This window comes from Trachemys scripta, chromosome 4, assembly GCF_013100865.1.
Source record: "Trachemys scripta elegans isolate TJP31775 chromosome 4, CAS_Tse_1.0, whole genome shotgun sequence".
Taxonomy (NCBI): Eukaryota; Metazoa; Chordata; order Testudines; family Emydidae; genus Trachemys; species Trachemys scripta.
The window spans coordinates 30,267,730-30,287,457 of NC_048301.1; the positions used below are offsets into that span (position 1 = coordinate 30,267,730).

The 19,728-nt window shown below is 37.2% G+C and overlaps 1 protein-coding gene across 10 annotated transcripts; it reads left to right on the forward strand.

Annotated features, from left to right (window-relative positions):
• The first annotated feature begins 171 nt into the window (after window positions 1-171).
• ATXN3 (ataxin 3) lies at window positions 172-19,306 on the forward strand. Of its 10 annotated transcripts, none has more exons than XM_034768074.1 (12): window positions 172-301; window positions 4,954-5,118; window positions 5,563-5,607; window positions 7,094-7,179; window positions 7,668-7,734; window positions 10,831-10,918; window positions 11,208-11,340; window positions 12,060-12,235; window positions 12,846-12,969; window positions 15,126-15,211; window positions 15,885-15,906; window positions 16,092-19,306. In XM_034768074.1, the coding sequence occupies exons 1-11, from the start codon at window positions 206-208 to the stop codon at window positions 15,887-15,889; spliced, it is 1,071 nt and encodes a 356-aa protein (XP_034623965.1). In that variant the 5' UTR covers window positions 172-205; the 3' UTR covers window positions 15,890-15,906; window positions 16,092-19,306. The 10 variants fall into 10 exon arrangements, with proteins under 10 accessions (XP_034623965.1, XP_034623963.1, XP_034623964.1 ...); XM_034768077.1 differs by lacking the exon at window positions 15,885-15,906 and adding an exon at window positions 1,009-1,226 and having other exon boundaries at window positions 225-301; XM_034768072.1 differs by lacking the exon at window positions 15,885-15,906.
• The last annotated feature ends 422 nt before the right edge of the window (window positions 19,307-19,728 follow it).

A 19,728-nucleotide genomic window follows, 5' to 3' on the forward strand; every position in this document is an offset into this window, starting at 1 on the left:
TCCCCCGACAGCCGACGGGGGGCGCCCGCACCAGCTAGGCGAGTCCCGAAGCCGCTTCTGGCTCCCGCAACCCCGCCCCCAGGACTCTAGCGCAAGCACTGACGTTGTGATCACATGACTGTCACGGAGCTGGAGAGGCCGCGGTTTATTGGGCGGGGTAAGATCACGTGGTGGGCAGAGGGCGAGAGGGTGCGGGGCAGCTGCGATGATTGGCTGCTGTGTGGCTGGGATGTGGTCACGTGAGGTGGAGGCTGTTGCTGGCTTGGGACAAATAAACATGGAGGCCATCTTCCATGAGAGGGTGAGTGTGCGGCGGGGGGAGAGGGCGCGTACGGTTGAGCGGGGGACTCGGGAGTGGGGGAGGGCGCCGCAGAGAGCCAGCGGTTGGAGGGGGGGGATGGGTATTTCAGAGGCTTGGGTAGGAGCTGGAGCTGGGAGGGGAGGGTAAAGGAAGGGGTAGTAGCCTATGGTGGGGAGGGGGTTGGCAGGTGGCACTGGAGCGGTAGCCTGGGGCGGGGGAAGTGAGGGGAGCTGTAGTCAGTAGCTGGGAGCCGAGGCTGGTGAGTTCTCTCCATCCCGTGGATGACTTAGAGTAGGGTAGTACTTGAAACTGTCTTTTAAACACTCCCGAAAACAACCCCCTGACTAAATTCTCTTATCCAATTGATCTCGATGTCATATTGCCCCTTACTATAGCATCTTTGTGCTGATAAGATTCCTCGCAAGTGGAAGGGGAGAGCCAGGTGAAATGATAGTTCAACTAAATACATCTTCGAAGAAATCTAGGCCCCTTTCAGAAGGGGAATCCGATGTCTTGGTCAGTCTGCTGGCATACCTTGCTAATACTGAAGTCCCTAGCAGCTGAATGGTTTCAAAAAATGGCTGGACAAATAAGTCTATAAAGCTTCAAAAGTGGTCGCAAACAAGTGTCAATATTACTTCCTTTTATAGAGCAACTTTTTCATGTTGAGTTTTATTTCCTGTTTTTTTTTTCTTGGTCCTCTAAAGATAAATACAGAAAGAATTTGATCGTGCAGAATGAAGTTTTTACTCTCTTGAGAAAGGCAGAATGGCTTAAATGAGAGATGAGCATAAAGATGGGAAGCAGGAGATACGAGCTCTATTCCTGACTCCTTCTACTGTCTTGCTGTGCCTTTGCTCATGACAACCTCTCTCTGCCTCCGTTTCTGCATGTACAGAGTGGAGATTATGACACTTACTTCAAAGTGGGTGTTGTTAAAATTAATTTAATAGCTGTACAGTGCTTCTGAAAATGTAAAGCACCATATGAGTGTTAAATATTTTGTTTCAGATGACAAGTACCTCTGTTACTCATGATTGCCTTCAAACTCCTAAACAATAATCTCTCTATCACACCATCACATTCTAGTGTCGTCTTTATGTGCTTCCTGTAATTTAGTTTCTTTAGCCATCTTTATTATTAATAATAGTTTTTCAAATTGTCATTCTTAATAAATTTCCTTTTGTAAATGCAGGTTGCTCTAGTTACCAAGAGATATAGTAACTAAACCAAACTAGTTCCTATCTGACCTAGACTGCCATGTGTAGAAGGGGAATGTAAAAAACAAACAAAAAAACCCCCAACATTTTTTGTTTTAAAATAAATTACTGTGGAAAGATGGCTTTATAGGATTGGAATGATAGAAGTTATTCTGCTGAAGATTGATATTCTTATTTATACTCTGCCCTTTAATCTAAGTTACACAATAAATGGCAATTATTTTGTAAGTGTTGTAAACTGCAAATATTTTACATCAGCCTGCAGTACAGGAAATGTGTTTACATATATGGAAACATCCTTGCTCTTTGACAATTTAGTAGTTAGATTACTTAGGTAGAGGTAAAACATCTAGTTAGATATCTTAAGCAGAAAGCAACATATATTTTGATTCTGTTGTAATAATTATTTTCATAGGTTCTAAAGCCAGAATTGTGATAATCTAGTCTGACCTCCTTTATAGAACAAGCCATAGAACTTCCCCAAAATAATTCCTGGAATTTATCTGTTTGGATGTTTTTCTATCTTGATCTAAAAATTGACAATGATGGAGAATCTACCACAATCCTTGGTAAATTGGTCCAATGGTTAATTACTCTCGGCATTAAAATGTATGCTTTATTTCTGGTCTGAACTTGTCTAGCTTCAATTTCCAGCCATTGGATTGTGTCATACCTTTGTTTGCTAGACTGAAGAGCCCATTATTACATGTTTGTTCCCCATGTAGTTACTTATAGACTGTGAGCAAGTCACCCCTAAACCTCCTCTTTGTTAAGATAAATAGATTGAGCTCCTTGAATCTGTCACCATAAGGCATGTTTTCTAATCCTTTACTCATTCTCATGGCTCTTCTCTGGACTCTTTTCAATTAATCAACCCCCTTCTTGAATTGTGAACACCAGAACTGGACACAGTATTCCAGCAGTAGTTGTGCTAGAGCCAAATACAGAGATAAAATGACCTCTCTACTACTACTTGAGATTCCCCTGTTTATGCATTCCAGGATCGCATTAGCTCTTTTCGCCACATCGTCCCATTGAGAGCTCATGTTCAGCTGATTATCCACCCTGACACCCAAATCTTTTTAGTCACTGCTTTGCAGGATAGTGTCCCCCATCCTGAAAATATGGCCTACATTCTTTGTTCCCAGATGTATGCATTTACATTTAGCCATATTAAAATGCATATTGTTTGCTTGTGGCCAGTTCACGGAGTGATGTAAATTACTCTGAATCAGTGACCTTTCCTCTTCATTATTTACCATGCCCTCAATTTTAATTGCCTTCTCTGGGGAAAAATTTGAACAAGTGTGTGTGTAACATCATTTTTAATAAAAATCTACATTTCAGTTCACTGGTAGTGCCCCCATTTCCTCCAAAGTATTCAGAATGCTGCTTAGGTATTTACAGTTAAAGTACTTTAAAACACACACATCAAATTCTTAACCATAAAATCATGTGTGAAAAGAAAATAATATAATTTTAAAAGGTAGGTAAGGTACCTTTTCAGATAGGTCTAAGGGGGGCAAGCTCCATGCCTAAGGAGCCACTACTGTAAAAGACAGGAAGTTCTGCTCTAGGGTAAAATGTTGAAAGCTCTAATAAATGAATGGCCGGAGCATAAATCTATGTCAGGACAAGGTTGAACGAGGAAGCTTCTAATTATGAAAGAATGCTATGTCTCCTTTATTAAAGTTAAAGCTACTTTTAGTTATAAATTATGAGCCTAATTTTCTTTCCTTCCCCTGCTTGCCCCTCAATTCACCCTTAAATGTCACCAAAGAAAAACCTCAGTACACCTGAACATTTGCACACTATATATTATCTTAGGATGGTAAAAATATTTGGGGCAAATCCCATGAGGACTTTCAGTGAGGTGGGGTTTAAAAATTTCCCTATCATTCTTTATCAAATATTTTCTTGATGCTTTTTTGACTTATATTTCAAATCTGATTCACATAGAATCTTCAAAACCAACTTTTTCAAGAGTCCCTAATAAATGGGAATGCCTTTCATGTGATTGAGAGTGCATGTATATTGAAGTTCTTAATGTAAAAAAATACAAAAGTATGCATATCTATTTACTTTGGAAAACACATATTATATACATGTGTATATTTGGAAGTGTATACATGTCTGCATTTAATAGGTGCATCAGTTTGAGGCAAACTTGCAAAGTCTTCATGGCCTATGTGCAGAGGTGGGCAAACTACAGCCCGTGGGCCACATCCGGCCTGCGGGACCCCCCTGCTCGGTCCCTGAGCTCCTGGCCTGGGAGGCTAGCCCCCAGCCCCTCCCCTGCTTTTTCCCCTCTCCCGCAGCCTCAGCTCACTGCGCTGCCACAATGCTCTGGGCGGCTGGGCTGTGAGCTCCTGGGGTAGCGCAGCTGCAGAGCCCGGCATGATCCGATGCTCTGTGCTGCGCAGTGGCGGGGCTGGCTCCAGCCGGGCGGTGCAGCTGTAGCACCACCAGCCACCGGTGCTCCAGGCAGCGCGGTAAGGGGGCGCGTTGGATGGAGGTCAGAGGGTGGGGGTGTGGATAGGGGTTGGGGTGGTCAGAGGGTGGGGAACAGGGGGGTTGAATGGGGGTAGAGGTCCCGGGGGGGCAGTCAGGAAGGAGGGGTTGGATGGAACAGCAGGGTGGTTGGATGGGGCAGGGGTCCGGGGGGGGGGGGGGGCAAGAATGAGAGGAGGGGTTGGATGGGACGGTGGGGGGCAGTCAGGGGCGGGGGTTCCGGGGGCAATCAGGGGACAGGGAACCGGGGTGTGTGCGTGTGTGTGGATGGGGCAGGAGTTCCGGGGGGGGGGCCATCAGGGGGCGAGAAGCAGGGGAGGTCAGATGGGGGCCACACCTGGCTGTTTGGTGATGCACAGCCTCCCCTAACTGGCCCTCCATACAATTTTGGAAATCTGATGTGGCCCTCAGGCCAAAAAGTTTGCCCGCCCCGCCTATGTGTGTATATCGATGATGGGGGAAGCGACATAGGGGTACATGGCACTTTTGTGGAGGGAAAAGAAGAGGGAGATTAATATGGGACAAGTGCAGCTGGTATGGAGAATGAGAGAGTCACATGTGGAGGCTGCCTGGGAAAGAATAAAGTCTGTAGCTGCTGTTGTTTGCAAGAATTGTTGGAGTCCCTCTGTGACTTTATCAGTCTGCAGAGATTTCTGTCACTGGCCAATTCTTAAATGACCTTCTAAATTAAAAGTAAACTTACGGACTAAAAATGTTTACATTTCTTGAGGAATAACCGGGGTCTGTATGCATGTGTCAGAGATGATCTTTTTGGTGTTCTAAAGTCAGACAAGTAATGCACTGTAGGAAAGCTTGGGGGTAAATATACTCCCTTGGCAAACATAGACGATTGAAGCAACGAAGATATAACAAAACATTAAAACAATTCTTAGATATATTTTTGTTCCTTTACAATTTTAGCAAGAAGGCTCATTGTGCGCTCAGCATTGCCTGAATAACTTACTACAAGGGGAATATTTTAGCCCTGTGGAGTTATCTTCTATTGCACAGCAGCTAGATGAGGAAGAGAGAATAAGAATGGCGGAGGGAGGAGTTTCTAGTGAAGAGTACAGAACGTTTTTACAGGTAACAATCATTTTAACATTAGATTGCTTGGCATCTGTTTGCTTTTTTGAAACATAATTTTTTGTTTTACAAATTTGTCATTCTTGCTTTGTTATGGAAGCTCCATTTTCAAGTGATAATGCTTTTCAATTTTATAGTCTTTTTCATACAAGTATGTCAAATTGGCATTTACAAACATTAATTCACTACTAAAGCATCACAACACTTCAATGAGAAATATATTATCCGCATCTTACAGGCGTGGAGAGAAGGATATGGGATTGTGTTTTTTCACTAAAAGTGTATTTTGGGCAGGGCAAGCAGTCTTTTTCGAAATGGGTGTACAGAGTCTGTGTTGTAGGTGTACACGATTGTGTTTATTTTTACACTTGATTTCTCATAAACCTTTTTAGAAGTGTAAGCTGATCACAATTTTTCTTTTTCTCCTCCACCCAAATTGAACAGCAGCCTTCTGGAAATATGGATGACAGTGGCTACTTCTCCATTCAAGTAAGCATGACTCTGTGGTCAGGACAATTTCTTACAACCAGTGCAGTTGCATTATATATATTTTTTTCAAAATAATTTTGCTAGCATTTAGTAATTCTTCTCCAATTTCTAGTGTGTAGGATTAATGCAGGAGAGTTCTGGCTTTCTAGAGCATCAGGTTTAAATTATGGATTACAGAGGCCTTCCTGGTGATTAGGGGGTCCGTGAGAGAATCCTTCTCTTACAAAGTGATCTGCAAAATGAAAAAGCTGCAGAATCTGTGTTCCAAAGGCTTTATTTCACACTTCTGAAACTTTAGAGCTATTTGGAAAAAAGTTTATTTTTAAAAAGGGAATTTACTTAATATGTAATTAATCTTTTAAATACCTGTAATAGAACCAAAAACCCCATAAAAATCCCAGACTAGTAACTTTTACCTATATTGGATCCCTAGGTCATGTTCTGTACCTTTTGTTTCTCTTCTTGTGGCCCCCATGTATGTTGGTCAGTATTTCTTTCCATACTCTCATGCAAGCTTCTGCTCCCATTACTCTGTTTTGTAGATGCACAGGGCTTTCTTTTTATTTGCTCATTTTACTTCCCAGTCTCATTTCTGAAATATATTTTCTGCCATTGCCAGCATGGCAATTCCTTACTTCCTAATTGTGCTGCAGTGACTTTGAAGCAGATAAAAATTGCTTTCTACTTTGTTTCTACTTTCTTGCTCTACCATCTCTTTGATCACTTGCTACACTGTTGACTGGCTGAGGTGATGATGAATTGTTAATCTCCCCATACCTTTATCCCAAACAGCTTTAAGTGAGTAGTGTTAAGAGGTTTGATTCCATCCATAAATTTCAAACGTACTGAATAATGTTTAAAATGAGTTAGAACTTTAGCAGATATTAGGGAGGTCCTTAGTTGGAAGTCTAGGATTTTTGGTAAACCTTGATGTTCAGGTCTACACAAGTTGTAATGGAGTCAGGGACCTTGTTGCAACATGGTTCTAGTTTGTAGTGTGGCAAAATTAAGGACCTATGTGAGTTAAAAGTCTTAGTGGACATGTCTTCAAAAAGGATGAGAGTAGATGATCCCTAAATATGTTAACAGTAGCCCTAATATTGTTTCTTGTGTTATCTTAATGGCTGCAAAATGCCAAACAGTTTTAATAATGTAGTTTTGAGGGTGAAAGTAAGAAGGTAATAAGCAGACAGCTGGATATAAGGCTATAACATAATCAAGGAGGTGTGCTTTGCTAGAATCTCTCTGTCAAACTGTAGTTTTGTAATTCATCTTTGTTGTATATGCTATCTATGTTGTGTGGTGATCGTAGATTCATGAAGGTTGCATTTTGAATATTATTATCCCGAGGTTTCCTTTTTATATCAACTTTTTAAAAGCACAGCTTTATGAAAACAATATAATTGTTGATAGTGATTAAAATGGTTGCATTGCTTAAATTTGGAGTTGACTGGTTTGTCTCATGAAAAGTACTATTTTTTGACAGGTTATAAGCAATGCCTTGAAAGTTTGGGGTTTAGAACTAATCCTCTTCAACAGCCCAGAGTATCAGAGGCTCGGGATCGACCCTATGTAAGACTTTCTTTTTAGCACCCTGCTTTCATTTTACAGAAAAGTAACGCTGAAAATCTGTGATTACTAAGTTTCTTTTAAAATTACTATTTCAAGCTCTGTTACATTTTGATGTTTCCTTTTTTATCCCCTCAGCCTTTTATTTTTCATATTTTGGGGATTAATATGATCTGTCCTCTGAGCCTTCATGATATCTCAGTATCTGTGGCATCACAGTATGCTGATTGAGTTGCATGTGATGTCATATATGCTTTATGACATTACCAGGTTTATATAGACTTCACTACATAATTAAAAAGAACACTTTAAAATATTATGAATTATAATAAGAGCAATTTAAACACTCTATAGCATCAATAGTTATGTTGTATTGCCAAAATATTGTAATTTATTTATAAATTAGTGATAACAAATAATTTAAAAGTTAGTATGAGCTCCAATATTAGAGAATTTAATTTTATGTATACCTTGTGTTTTTCTTTTTACAGAAATGAAAGATCATTTATTTGTAATTATAAGGAACACTGGTTTACAGTTCGAAAGTTAGGAAAACAGGTGACCTTGTCTTTTTTTATTTAAAAGTTGACTTCAGAGCGGGGGTGGAAAGAATGGTTGCAATGAGGCCATGTACTAGCCTTTCAACTTTTGAAGGTCTGGGTTGAAATCTGTTTTAGACTATCCCAAATAAATAGGTTGGGTAAACGCTTATTTATATCATAATGCTGCCAGGCAGCTTGGCATTAATGTTGGCGTGAGGAAGGACTCTGCATCAGATCCCCTAAGAATCTGCATGCTGTTATAAGAAGCAAGAGCTGCAGCTCTGGTTACAGCTTTATGTGACATTACTACATATTTGTCAGAAAAGAGAGAAGACTTAATGTAACAAACAGCCAGAAAATCATACTTTTGAAAAAAGTTTGAGGTCATCTTTATACATTACAAAGAGGTACTGAGGGTCAGATTTTTGTTTGTTTGTTTTTGCTGCATTACACAATACTATTACATTGATACTGTAAAATAAATTGCAGGTAGTTTCTGTGCATCTAAAATGGCTAGTCAGTATATGGGAAATGTGATTAACACATTAGACCATTGAATATTTATGTTTGCCAATATTGGAGAGGTATTAGTAGGGATTGTAGTGGGGAAAAGTAGAAACACAGCTTTTAACTCTGTAGGATTTAGGAGAGCTTTTAGGAGGAATTAAATTAGAAATAGTAAAATAGATTGCTAGAAATAAGGGATGGTGTGCCTGTATGAAGTGTTCATAACCAAACAGCCAGATAGATCAGAAAAAGTTGGGTCTTTTTAACACACAGAGATAGAATACCAATCAAAGTTGTCCCTTTCTAGATGACATTCTATAATTCTTCATATAATTAAACTACATTTTTAAAATGTGTAAAACACTCCTGAAGTAAGCTTTGTAAAAACATCTACAATAATGGAAAGGAGCTCACATAGCCATGATTAAGGTTTTTGGAAGCTGCAGCCATGCTGACATCCAGATGAGAAAAAATAAGTAAACTTTTTGTAGATGAAACTAACCAGGCCACTGCCCTTAATATGGCACTGAAGCTTTTTATTTTCTACTGAAAAGGCTCATTGAATGCACCAAACATTCCTGATAAAGCCTCTTTGTTAAAAAATGAAAGCTCAAAGTGGTTTGGTTGCAAGTGATGCCTTATACTAGTAATGATTTTTCAGGCCAATACAAATTTCAAAAATGCACTTATATTGTGGTTTACTTCAAGTGGAAATGACATCTGGCATAAATGGTGAAAATGGGGACTACATTACAGACTTTACATTCGGGATTAGTTTAAAAATAATTATGTTCATTTTGTAAGCATTTTTTCATGTTTTATATTGAAGGGGCATTAGTGTTCACTTTAAAACTGTTATCTGATGGGGAGAGCATTCCAGGCTAAATGTGTATATGTAGTTCAGATATTTTTTGGTAAACTATTATTCTGTCACAGAGATTTTTAGTTTTTTAAATTTGGGATTAAAACTTTATTTTTTTAGATGTTACATAGTTTATAATCACAATAAAACACTTATTGGTGTCTATTCAGAGAGTAATACAGAAGGAGGATTCATTTTATAAGTTAATAATCCATCCCTAGACAAAATAGATTAGCTCAATGAAGGAAACATTAATTTGACTCTTTCATCTCTATTATTTATTATACTATAAAGTAAAACTATTATCTCTAAAAGGTTTTTTCCCTCACTCCTCATTTTAAAAGCCCAACACTCATGTACATATATCAATACCGTACCTTTTTATCTCTACCCCACACCCTTGGCCCACACACCATTTGGGGTTGGATTTTTTTTTTTTTTTTTTTTTTAAGAGGAAATTTTGTGGCGTGAATGGGGTAGAATGTTAACATTATGATATGGAACTATTTGATGACTCCATTCCTGGTGAACAGTAATCAAGACCCCAATCCTGCAGACACATGCATGTTCTACTTCAAGGACACGAGGAGTCCACTGATTTCATTTAAATGTGTTTAAAATGTTGCAGGATTGGGCCCAAAAGTAATTGGTGGTTCAGTAGCGTCTGAAATAAGTTAATAGTCTCATTCTAGCTATCAATGGACATTAGCCTCTATCACAAAGAATATACTTATATATTAATTAGTATTCTTGTTGACAGTTTCAGTAGCTTGGCCAAGAATTGTATGGAATGGAAACTGAATTCTGTTGCCATCTGAAGTGGTTCTGGAAGGTCATGATTTTAGCACAATGGAAGGGTGTTGTGAAGAATTTTTCTTCAAGCACTTGCATTTATTCAAGATAGTGTCAAGAGAGATGTCTGATAGTTTTAATGGCCCCTATAATATCCATCTCTCCCCAAATTGGATACATTTTCAGTTATTACCAGAATTACTATTAATGACTAATGGGCCTTTTGGAGTGTGTGTGCTGTGATTTATACAAACACATATTTACATCCTGTCTCACCTTCTCCTAATATAGGCTGTGTTTGTGACATAGATAATAAAAGCATTCCAAGTGAACTTGGTTGATATAATTATCTTTAAAATACATGTAGAGAAACCAGTTACCTATGATTAAAGCAATCTTTTTTATAGTATCCGCAATTAAAGGCAGCACTGTTATGGATATTCTTAACAGAAAATACTCAACTATTTCTTCAGCCATCCCTTTAAATAGGGATTCTGTCCACTCTCCACTAAAAATATGAATCTATGGTGAAGTGACAGAAGGAAAAAAAACTTCAGTGTATCAAATGACAATCTCCAAGAACAAATATTGCAAACCAGAATAAACAGTATCATAAAGTAACAGCATCATAAAGTAACAGCAGAAACCATGACATAAAAATTGTTCAAATTTCTCCCCTTTAAACTCTCCTGATATTAGTAGGGAGGGAGCCTGAAGTTACATAAATTTCCCTGTAAAGTTTCAGAGTTTGTGTTAGCTGAGGACTTTTTGAAGGGTGGCAGGTAGCAATACTTATGTTGTTGTGCTCTTGTGCTTGAAAGGAATTTTTGATATTTCACATGATTAGTTTACAAATCCGATATTTCATCATGGAAATTGACCAGATTGCCCAAAAATAAATTCCATGCTAATTTTTGTTTTCTCAAATCTTTTTTTGTTTTCAAATTACAGTGGTTTAACTTGAACTCTCTCCTGATGGGTCCAGAACTAATATCAGATACATACCTTGCACTTTTCTTGGCTCAGTTACAACAGGAAGGTAATACTAGTTTGCAAATGTTAAACCTCATTGCTTGAAAGCACATGATTAAAATCAGATAATTAACCTTTATTTATAAGCGTGTTTGTATCCAGTCTATCAGTTTTGTGACTGAATCGGTGAAATAACTATACAATCCTTGTAATGAGAGGCAAAGCCTAATATTGAATGTCTGTATTATATTGCTGGTAATAAATTACATCTTTTTTTATTTCATGGTATATTTAGTTGAGGGTATTTAATAATCCACACACCTTATACTTAGTATTTCTGCTTTTATTATTCCCAGGTTATTCTATATTTGTTGTAAAGGGTGACCTGCCAGATTGTGAGGCTGACCAACTACTGCAAATGATTCAGGTACAGCAGATGCAGCGACCAAAACTGATTGGGGAAGAAACTGCACAATCAAGAGATGAAAGGTAAGGTAAATAAAGATTTATTTTTAATAGTGTTGAACATGATTTTTTTTAGCGATTGATGCCTACAACCAAGGCACTTATTTCTAAGTAAAGTTACAAAGTAGTATTAGGTACCTCTAATTCATTATATATACTATTATAATTTCACTGAGTTGTAAAGCTCCTATTTTCTGATTTATCCTACAACTACAACATTAATCCTTAAATGTTTCCAAATCTTAAAACATTTTAAAATACTCTAGTCAGCCTGGTATAGTTTTGTTGTATTTTATCATGATTAAATTTTATTGCTTTTAAAGAGATGTAAGAGAGCTTTAAATTTTCAAAGGAATTACTTCATAAATGTTCCTTTCTCTTGGTATACAGGTTAACTTCCATGGCTCTGCAATAGGTAAAAACAGAGATCTTGTGTGGCAATATAGCCTAGTTGATAGAGCATGGGACTGGGAACCACAAACTTCTGAATTCTGCCCTTCACTGGGACACTGACTAGCACTGTGATTATGGACAAATCACTTAATTTCTTTTGTACTTCTGTTTTTCATTTGTAAAATGGGGAAAATATTTAACTACCTCAGATGATGTGTTGTGATGATAAGAATGTTTTTACAGTACCCTGAAAATGCAGAGCTAAATCAACGCAAAGTATTATTCTTTATTATGAGATTCAAATGAAAATGTTATCTATGGCTGATTGCAATGAGATATCTATTCTGCAGGGTGCAAAAAACTGACCTGGAACAAGCTTTAGACGTTAACCATCCCTTTGATGGAACAGGCATGTTAGATGAAGATGAGGAGAATTTCCAAAGAGCCCTTGCTCTAAGTAAACAGGAAATTGATATGGAAGATGAAGAAGCTGATCTTCGTAGAGCCATTCAACTTAGTATGCAAGGTAAAAGACTTACTTAAAAAGAAGCTACAATTTTTATCCAGTGATCACTTTGACTAGTTGAGTTCTTGTGAAAAGTTAATTCTGACAGCTGAAATCTGTTCATAGGGTCAAGTATAGTAGCTGTTTTCCCTGCGAATGTGTCTCAGGCCCCCTGGTCAGGCCCTCTGGAAAGTCTGCCTCCTAAGCATGAAGGGATACTTAAGTGTGAACTTTGGTCCTTTCCTTGTGACTCTTAAAAATGTTGTCAGTTATGATGTGAATAGTTGATCACTAGGAAGTATACTGAAAGTTCATCTTACTCACATAGACAGCTAACTAGCCATTAGATAATATTCATTTTTAGGTTGGCTACTGCCGTGGGTAGATTTGAACCATTGATCTTCAGGTGAAGTTCTCTGTTCCCCAATTCCCTGAGCCATTCACTCCTTGCCAGATCTATTGTTTCAAGAGCTTTGTCTGTAGTAATAGAGATTAGATAATTGTATATGATGATCATGTTATAAACAATTTTTTCTTCATCGAGATTTGGATAGGTAATTTTAGCTACGTTATATTTGTTAGTTTAAAATTTCCCATCTTGGTGTAATGAAATGCCATGTTCTAACTTTAGGAGGCCATCAAAGTGAGTTTTCAGACTCTGCATCGCAGAATATACCACATTCGTCTGGTACAAGTCAGTTTGAATCTCTTTCTTCAGAAGAGCTGCGAAGGAGAAGACAGACGTATTTTGAAAAGTAAAGTATCTGGTGGAAAACTGAATTTGCTTGTTGAAGTAATTATATTTTAGGATAGTAGAATATTTTTTTCACACATTGAGGTTAGATTTAGCTTTATTTATCTTTTTTTTAATAGCCTTTTTAACACTGTATTCTGGAAATCCTGTAGCTTCTAATTAGTTACTTGAGATACTAGTTAGAAGGAGATTGTTTGTTTGCCAGCAAGGTAAATGTCCAGCTATGTGCACACATAGGTACTAAGATACTATTTTATATGAAGTCTTAGGAGTACTGTTGTAAATAACACTAATTATTTTATAGAGGATATGTGTCCTTCATGATTTAATGAGAGTGCACTCCACGAAAAAAACAACACAATCAATATTTAGTGGCAGGTTTCAGAGTAGCAGCCGTGTTAGTCTGTATCCGCAAAAAGAAGAACAGGAGTACTTGTGGCACCTTAGAGACTAACAAATTTATTAGAGCATAAGCTTTCGTAGACTACAGCCCACTTCTTCGGATGCATATAGAATGGAACATACATACTCTGTATGTGTGTATATATATCTCCTCAATATATGTTCCATTCTATATGCATCCGAAGAAGTGGGCTGTAGTCCACGAAAGCTTATGCTCTAATATTTAGTGGGGGTATGTGCCTGAGAGTTGAGATATAAATGCAGGGAGTCACATAATATTCATCTATTAAGTCCTTCCCCCTCTGAACAAAAGGTTGGGCAGAGCTTGTTCTCTGCTAACCATAGAGATGAGCAAGTAGATTCTTAATACCAATTCAGCTTCTGTTTCAGAACTATAAACCAGTTGCATCTCTTCTGTTGTTACTATTGTTTTTCCTTCTCTCTATCTTGATCTTCTAGTGAGGAGGGAGAGGGGCACCAGAAGGAAAAGTGAAGTAGTAAGGGGATAAGATTGTGTATGAGTGGATGAGAATGCCAGACATTTGAATTGAAGGGATTTGGGGTGCAAGGGCATATGATGGTGCCTAACACCATCCAAATATTTCTCACTCACTGGCTTTCCATGGAATGAAGAATGACTTTTTTGCAGAGGGGAGGTGTCAGAACAGGACCTTAGAAAAAGAGACAATAAAGACAAGATGAGGAGCTTTTAAATGGAGATTGTGGATTTAAATTTGGACCTGTATGTAAATTTTGGGAGGAGGAGGGGGGAAACAGATGTAAAGCCTCAGATCCAGAGAAATGTTTCACAATTTAAAAAAAACAAACAAACAAACAAAAAAAAACCCAATAAAACAGTTGTTTTTAACAACTAAATATTTTCCTGCAATGTTTGGAACCTAACAGTAAGGGAACTGAAAGTGAATCTGATATAATTGAAAAATATCAAAGCTGATATAAATGTTAAAATTAAATGATATAAATTGTGACATGTTCTCTGGTATTTTAAAGTTATTTGTCTTTTAATGTATGGTATGAGAGAGACAAAGTGGGTGGGTTAATATCTTTTATTGGACCAACTTCTGTTGGTGAGAGAGACAAGCTTTCGAGCTTACACTCTGCTCGAAAGCATCTCTCTCTCACTATCAGAAGTTGGTCCAATAAAAGATATTACCCCACCTAACTTGTCTTTCTCATATCATGGGACTGACACAACTACAACAACCCTGCATATAGGGTTGCCAGCTTTGGTTGTATGAACTCCTGGAGGTTTCATCACATGGCATTATCTTTAATTCCTGGAGACTCCAGGACATCCTGGAGGGTTGGCAACGCTGCACAATGTATGGTGTTGAACATAGGTAAAGAAACTTTGTTTAGAACATAAGATTTTTAAGTTGACAGTACTACTTTAATACATTTTAAAAGTTCCCTTTTTCATAATTCTAACTACCCACCATGGGTTCCTTAAGGTTGATAGTAGGTAGCTATCTATTTTCTGCCCTTTTTTTGTGTGTGTGTGGATCAAATTATTTGCAGGGATCAGAATATAGTGAAGTGAGTGCCTAATATAAAAGCCAGAGATTCTGGAATATCTCATGGTCAGTTTTGTATCTGGTAATATTTTCTTAAAGTGTAAATGTGGTAACTTGAACTCTACCAGATACTAGGAACTTAGGAGTTTGTCTAGTTTATACTATTTTTGTGCTCCTAGTTTTGTTTTTTCACTAATTGAAACTATTTTTGTAATTTCAGACAGCAGCAACAGTCGCAGCAAGGCCAGACCCCAGATATACACGATAAGCCAGCTACAAGTTCAAATGCACTAGGAACAGACCCAGGTATTGTTTTATTCAACCTATGGTTTTCAACACAGATGTTAATCTAGATTTTTCCCTGGTGGGTTCTCTCTTTGCTGAAGAACAGTTCCCCAATTTTCCTTGCCTTTAACTCCCCTAACAATTGCCCTTGGGACTGCATGACATAGCCACTATTTTTCTTGCTGGGGAGGATATAATAGGGCTCTTAGAGAGCCTGTTCTGCTGTGTTGGCCGAAAGGGTCACTCTTGAGTGATATGAGATCACCTGTCCCACAGGAGTGGACTGCATTACCTGCACACTGCTCTCAGCCCTTGTTGGCCTAAGAATCTAGAGATAGTGATTGAATGTAGATCTCTCCTTCTTGGGAGTGCACAGCACTGCTACTAGATCAAGCAGGTTCTGGTTTTACTTTTTTTCTAGTTGAATATAGTATGGTAGCTCTTGGTGTAGGCGTATGCAGCACTTCTTATTACCAACAACAGGATGCATGTTGAAAAATAAATCTCTCTCTAAATGTTTATTCTCAAGTTTTATAAAAAATACATTAGGCTGGAACAGAGACATTTATTATTTTTAATTACGTGTGGAAACACGTTAACAATGTAATTCAGAAAGACAATAAATATGTGAACATTACTAATGTTAAATATCAGGCCTAAAATTAATTACACATTATTTCATATCTTTTTATAGAATGATTACAGTGCATTGAAAAGTAAGTCTGAAATGATCATTTGATAATAGAAAACAAAAAAGCAAAAGACATCTGAAAAAACATGGAATGATAAACAAATAGAAACAAGAGGCAAGAAGTGATATGAAAAATGTTTACTTTTTTTTATAGCTGCATTCCAGAAATAATTAGACGTGAATATTTTGTGTATGTTTGTCTCCTGGCAGGAGGCGATATGAGTGAAGAAGACATGCTTCAAGCAGCCATGAATATGTCCTTGGAATCTGTTAGGAACTGCCTAAATACAGAAGAAAAGAAATGACAAAATAATGTTTTCTCTTTTGTTAGAACACTCAATCTCCATTATAATATTCTTGTGTGGATGCTGTACAAGCAGGGTTCATTTCAGAGACACAGGATATTGTCTTACCACAGATGAAAAGAAGGGGGTCAGAGTTAAAAGGGGATCTGAAAATAACAAAAATATTGCACCAATTTAGAAATTAGCCCTGATGCTGCAAAACACTTCAACACATGCATAACTTTGCTCAGGTGAGTAGTTTCATTGACTTCAGGAGGATTACTCAAGTGAGCAAAGTTAAGTGCCTTGTAGGCTCAGGGCCTGTGTGTTGGATACCCCAAATAAGGGGCAAGTATAATTTACCTTCCTTTCTTATTAAATGTCAGCTGCTTAGAGAATTCAGCACAAAATTACGAAGTTTAGTGCAGTTTTCTTATCAATGAATTCAGATGCCATTCAATAATAATTTAAAAATAAATACAAAAAAGTTAGGCTCTTAAATCATGAATAGAAAATATGGACAAATTTTAAAACCAGCAAGCACATTTTAAAATGAAAAAAATTTAATTCAATCTTTTACCCTCTAGACCCTGAGTTCATGGTTCTATGTTTCTCCTGCAAGAATTGATGGTGTTTCGCTTCCCAGAACTTAGAACAGAGCTTTCTGCTCTGCTGTTTTGTGCTTGTGATAGGATCATTTCTGAAGGAGAAACACAAAACCATGAGGTCTTGGCAGTTGAAAAGAAAAATCTTCAATATAATTGTAATTATAATGGTACCCAAGTTATCTTAATGAGTTAAGATTTTACCTTTTTTGTACTTGCAGTACCTTTAGCATTATTTGAAAATCATCATTAAAGGAAGGTTCATGTCAAAGATTTCTCCAGTTCTCTTACTTTAGGTCAGATGATTTGGCTCCCTCTTCGTACTCTTTCCACTGAATGCTGAAGTTGGCTTTATTGGAGATGGTACTTTTTTCTGTGAGAGAGACATGACATGTTGGCAATTGGGCTAAACAGTTTATTCTTGTCTCTACCTCTCCTGTTTTGTCTTCTGTTTTTAATCTTTGAGTTCCTCCCCTTACCTTGGCCTCTCACCATTTCTTCCTTCACACTCCTAGTAAGAATATCTATCTCTTCCCTGGTTTGTTAGTTCATCAAGCTGTGTGAGAGTGGGGGGAAAGGAGGGAGAAGAGATTTAGATGCCATAACTTCAGTGCCACATATCTAAGGTGCATTCCTGCAATCTGAAATGACCCCTGTGCAGGTAGCTTTGTTAAGACTGACTGTTTATGTTTGTATGTGTGCACATGTTTTTTCTCCAAATGCTTTTTACGAATATCTTCTATTTTGTCAGAATTTTACAGCTTTTTCAGGAATGGCCTTCATTCATGCACCTTACAGTTTGTTTATCATGTTTTTCTGTTACTGAGAAAAATGGGGAGCAAAGTATGCAAGCTAGCTTGTTCAATCAGTTGTAAGACTTATCCTTTGATACTCAAGATGAATGTGTGACAGAGTGACCAAATTTGGCTTTCAATTTTACTGCAACAGTTTAAACATGTTCCTTTTTCATAAATGGTGCTTTAACTATAAATTCTGTTTACATATAAATTATATGGAAATATGTTATAGATGTATGGTGTTGAAGCTGTTTTTCACTTAGTATGTAAGCAGTTGCCACAGACATTCTAAGAATAATCTTTTGAAACTATACATTTGATTTCTTTACCAAAATATTTTAAAATTATACTATTGCACCATAGTAATGTATTTAATTATAATTAGTTAGAGTGAATCATAATTAGATGGAAATAAACATTCAGCACAGAATAGTACTGTATATAAAAGGGCCGTTAGGTTTTGGTAAAGATTTGTGTAGAATGATGGCTTCTTGATAGCTTAGAATATTACTGTAAGATAGATCCTTAGGCTAAATTCTGTTTCCTTTACTTGTATGCTTAATTTCCACTGATTTCAGTAGGACCACTTGCATGAGTAAGGCAATGTGGATTTGACCAGAAGACAAGTAATGCTTTTCAGAATTGCTTTTTATTTCCACCATTCTCATCCTTTGTAGGCAATACTGTTGTGCATTTCAGTCTACCTAATTGACTAACAGATTAACTCTTTTGCCATGCCTGCTGCACCAAGTTTTTAAAACAAAGTCACTGCTTTAAAAATCAAAACAAACAAACAAATAAAAACACACACACAACTTTGCAGTGCTGAATGGCTGCACAAACCTATCAGTATAGATTTTGGCTTCAAGATTGACTGTTCCTTGTAAATGACAGTGGAAAAGGATGCATATAAAGCATGAAATACTGTTTTTATGAGGCTGAAAATTCATCATGATTTTTCTTTTTCTCTGCCTACATTTTACCTGTCATAAACATTCTCCTTTTTGGCATGAGGCAAACAACAGCTGGATGAACTTATTTGACTTAAAACCCTGCATTTTAAATTATCTTTATAAATGGATACAGATTTGTAAAGACTTCTTTTTTAAGACATGGTAATTGCTAACTTCCTCTTCAGTTATGTTATGTTATAAATTAATATTTCTTTGGCTATATACTGTAGCATTCCTATATAAAAATCTGAACTCCTATATTCTAGTGATGTTAATGATTTGATTTTTATAATCACTAAAGCATGGAAGTTCATGATTAAAGCACCAAATCCATCCTCAAACCACCTCACTGCCTAAGTATTGTAGCATACAAGGAATGTAAGCTCATATAATGCTTAAAAGGCACAACAGGGTGAATTAGATTTTATGGATAACCATATTCCTTTCAATAAACAGTATCATCTAAAAATTAAGTGAGCTAAATGTCCATTTGGCATTCTGAGGAATAGTAAGCTCACTCAGACTGGTGACCTGTTAGTGAATCAGTTAAGAGGTAGCCCTGGAGGCTACATACATTAATTGCACCAAAGGAAAAGGTGAATATGAACTAGTGACAATACACATATTACAGTGTAGATCCAAAGTACAGAATGTGTGGAGCTGCCAAGAAGCCATCAATAAAAACTGATCTCATTTTCTCAATGTGCATTCTTTAAGTGATAAGCACTTACTGACATGTATAAATTGTGAAACACTTTTGTAAATAAAGTTTAAACTATTTGAGTCTTTTGCTAGCAGTAGCCATCTTTCAAAGCTGAAGTTTCATCCTAATGTTGTAGCGTTAGTGGTAGAGAGCCCGTTAGGCAGGAGAATAAATTATTTTTGTTCCAGTCTTACATCTGTAAGATCGTTAGATCCTGTCTATCCTACAAAAATTATCATCTTTATCATTATTATGCTCCATGTGATGTAGTATGTTCTTCTGTCCACAGAAGTCAGGGGAAAAAAAAGTGATATCCATGTTGGGTAGCTACAGAATTAAAACACGGTTCTGTAAAATGATTGTAACTTTTTTTTCTGTCCTCCCAGGTAAGGAAATGATCATGCTATAACAGTTTCAGGCCAGGCCACAATCATGTTTAATTATGGTTAATTTTAGGCACTATAATTTAAACTCTGCACTATAAATGCTATTCCAAGCCTACCTT

Coding starts and splice junctions, on each gene's coding strand:
- ATXN3 (XM_034768072.1), top strand. CDS start 206: ATGATTGGCTGCTGTGTGGCTGGGATGTGGTCACGTGAGGTGGAGGCT. Junction 10,919..11,207: donor GGCTCAGTTACAACAGGAAG/GTAATACTAGTT, acceptor TATTATTCCCAG/GTTATTCTATATTTGTTGTA. Junction 12,970..15,125: donor AGACAGACGTATTTTGAAAA/GTAAAGTATCTG, acceptor TTGTAATTTCAG/ACAGCAGCAACAGTCGCAGC.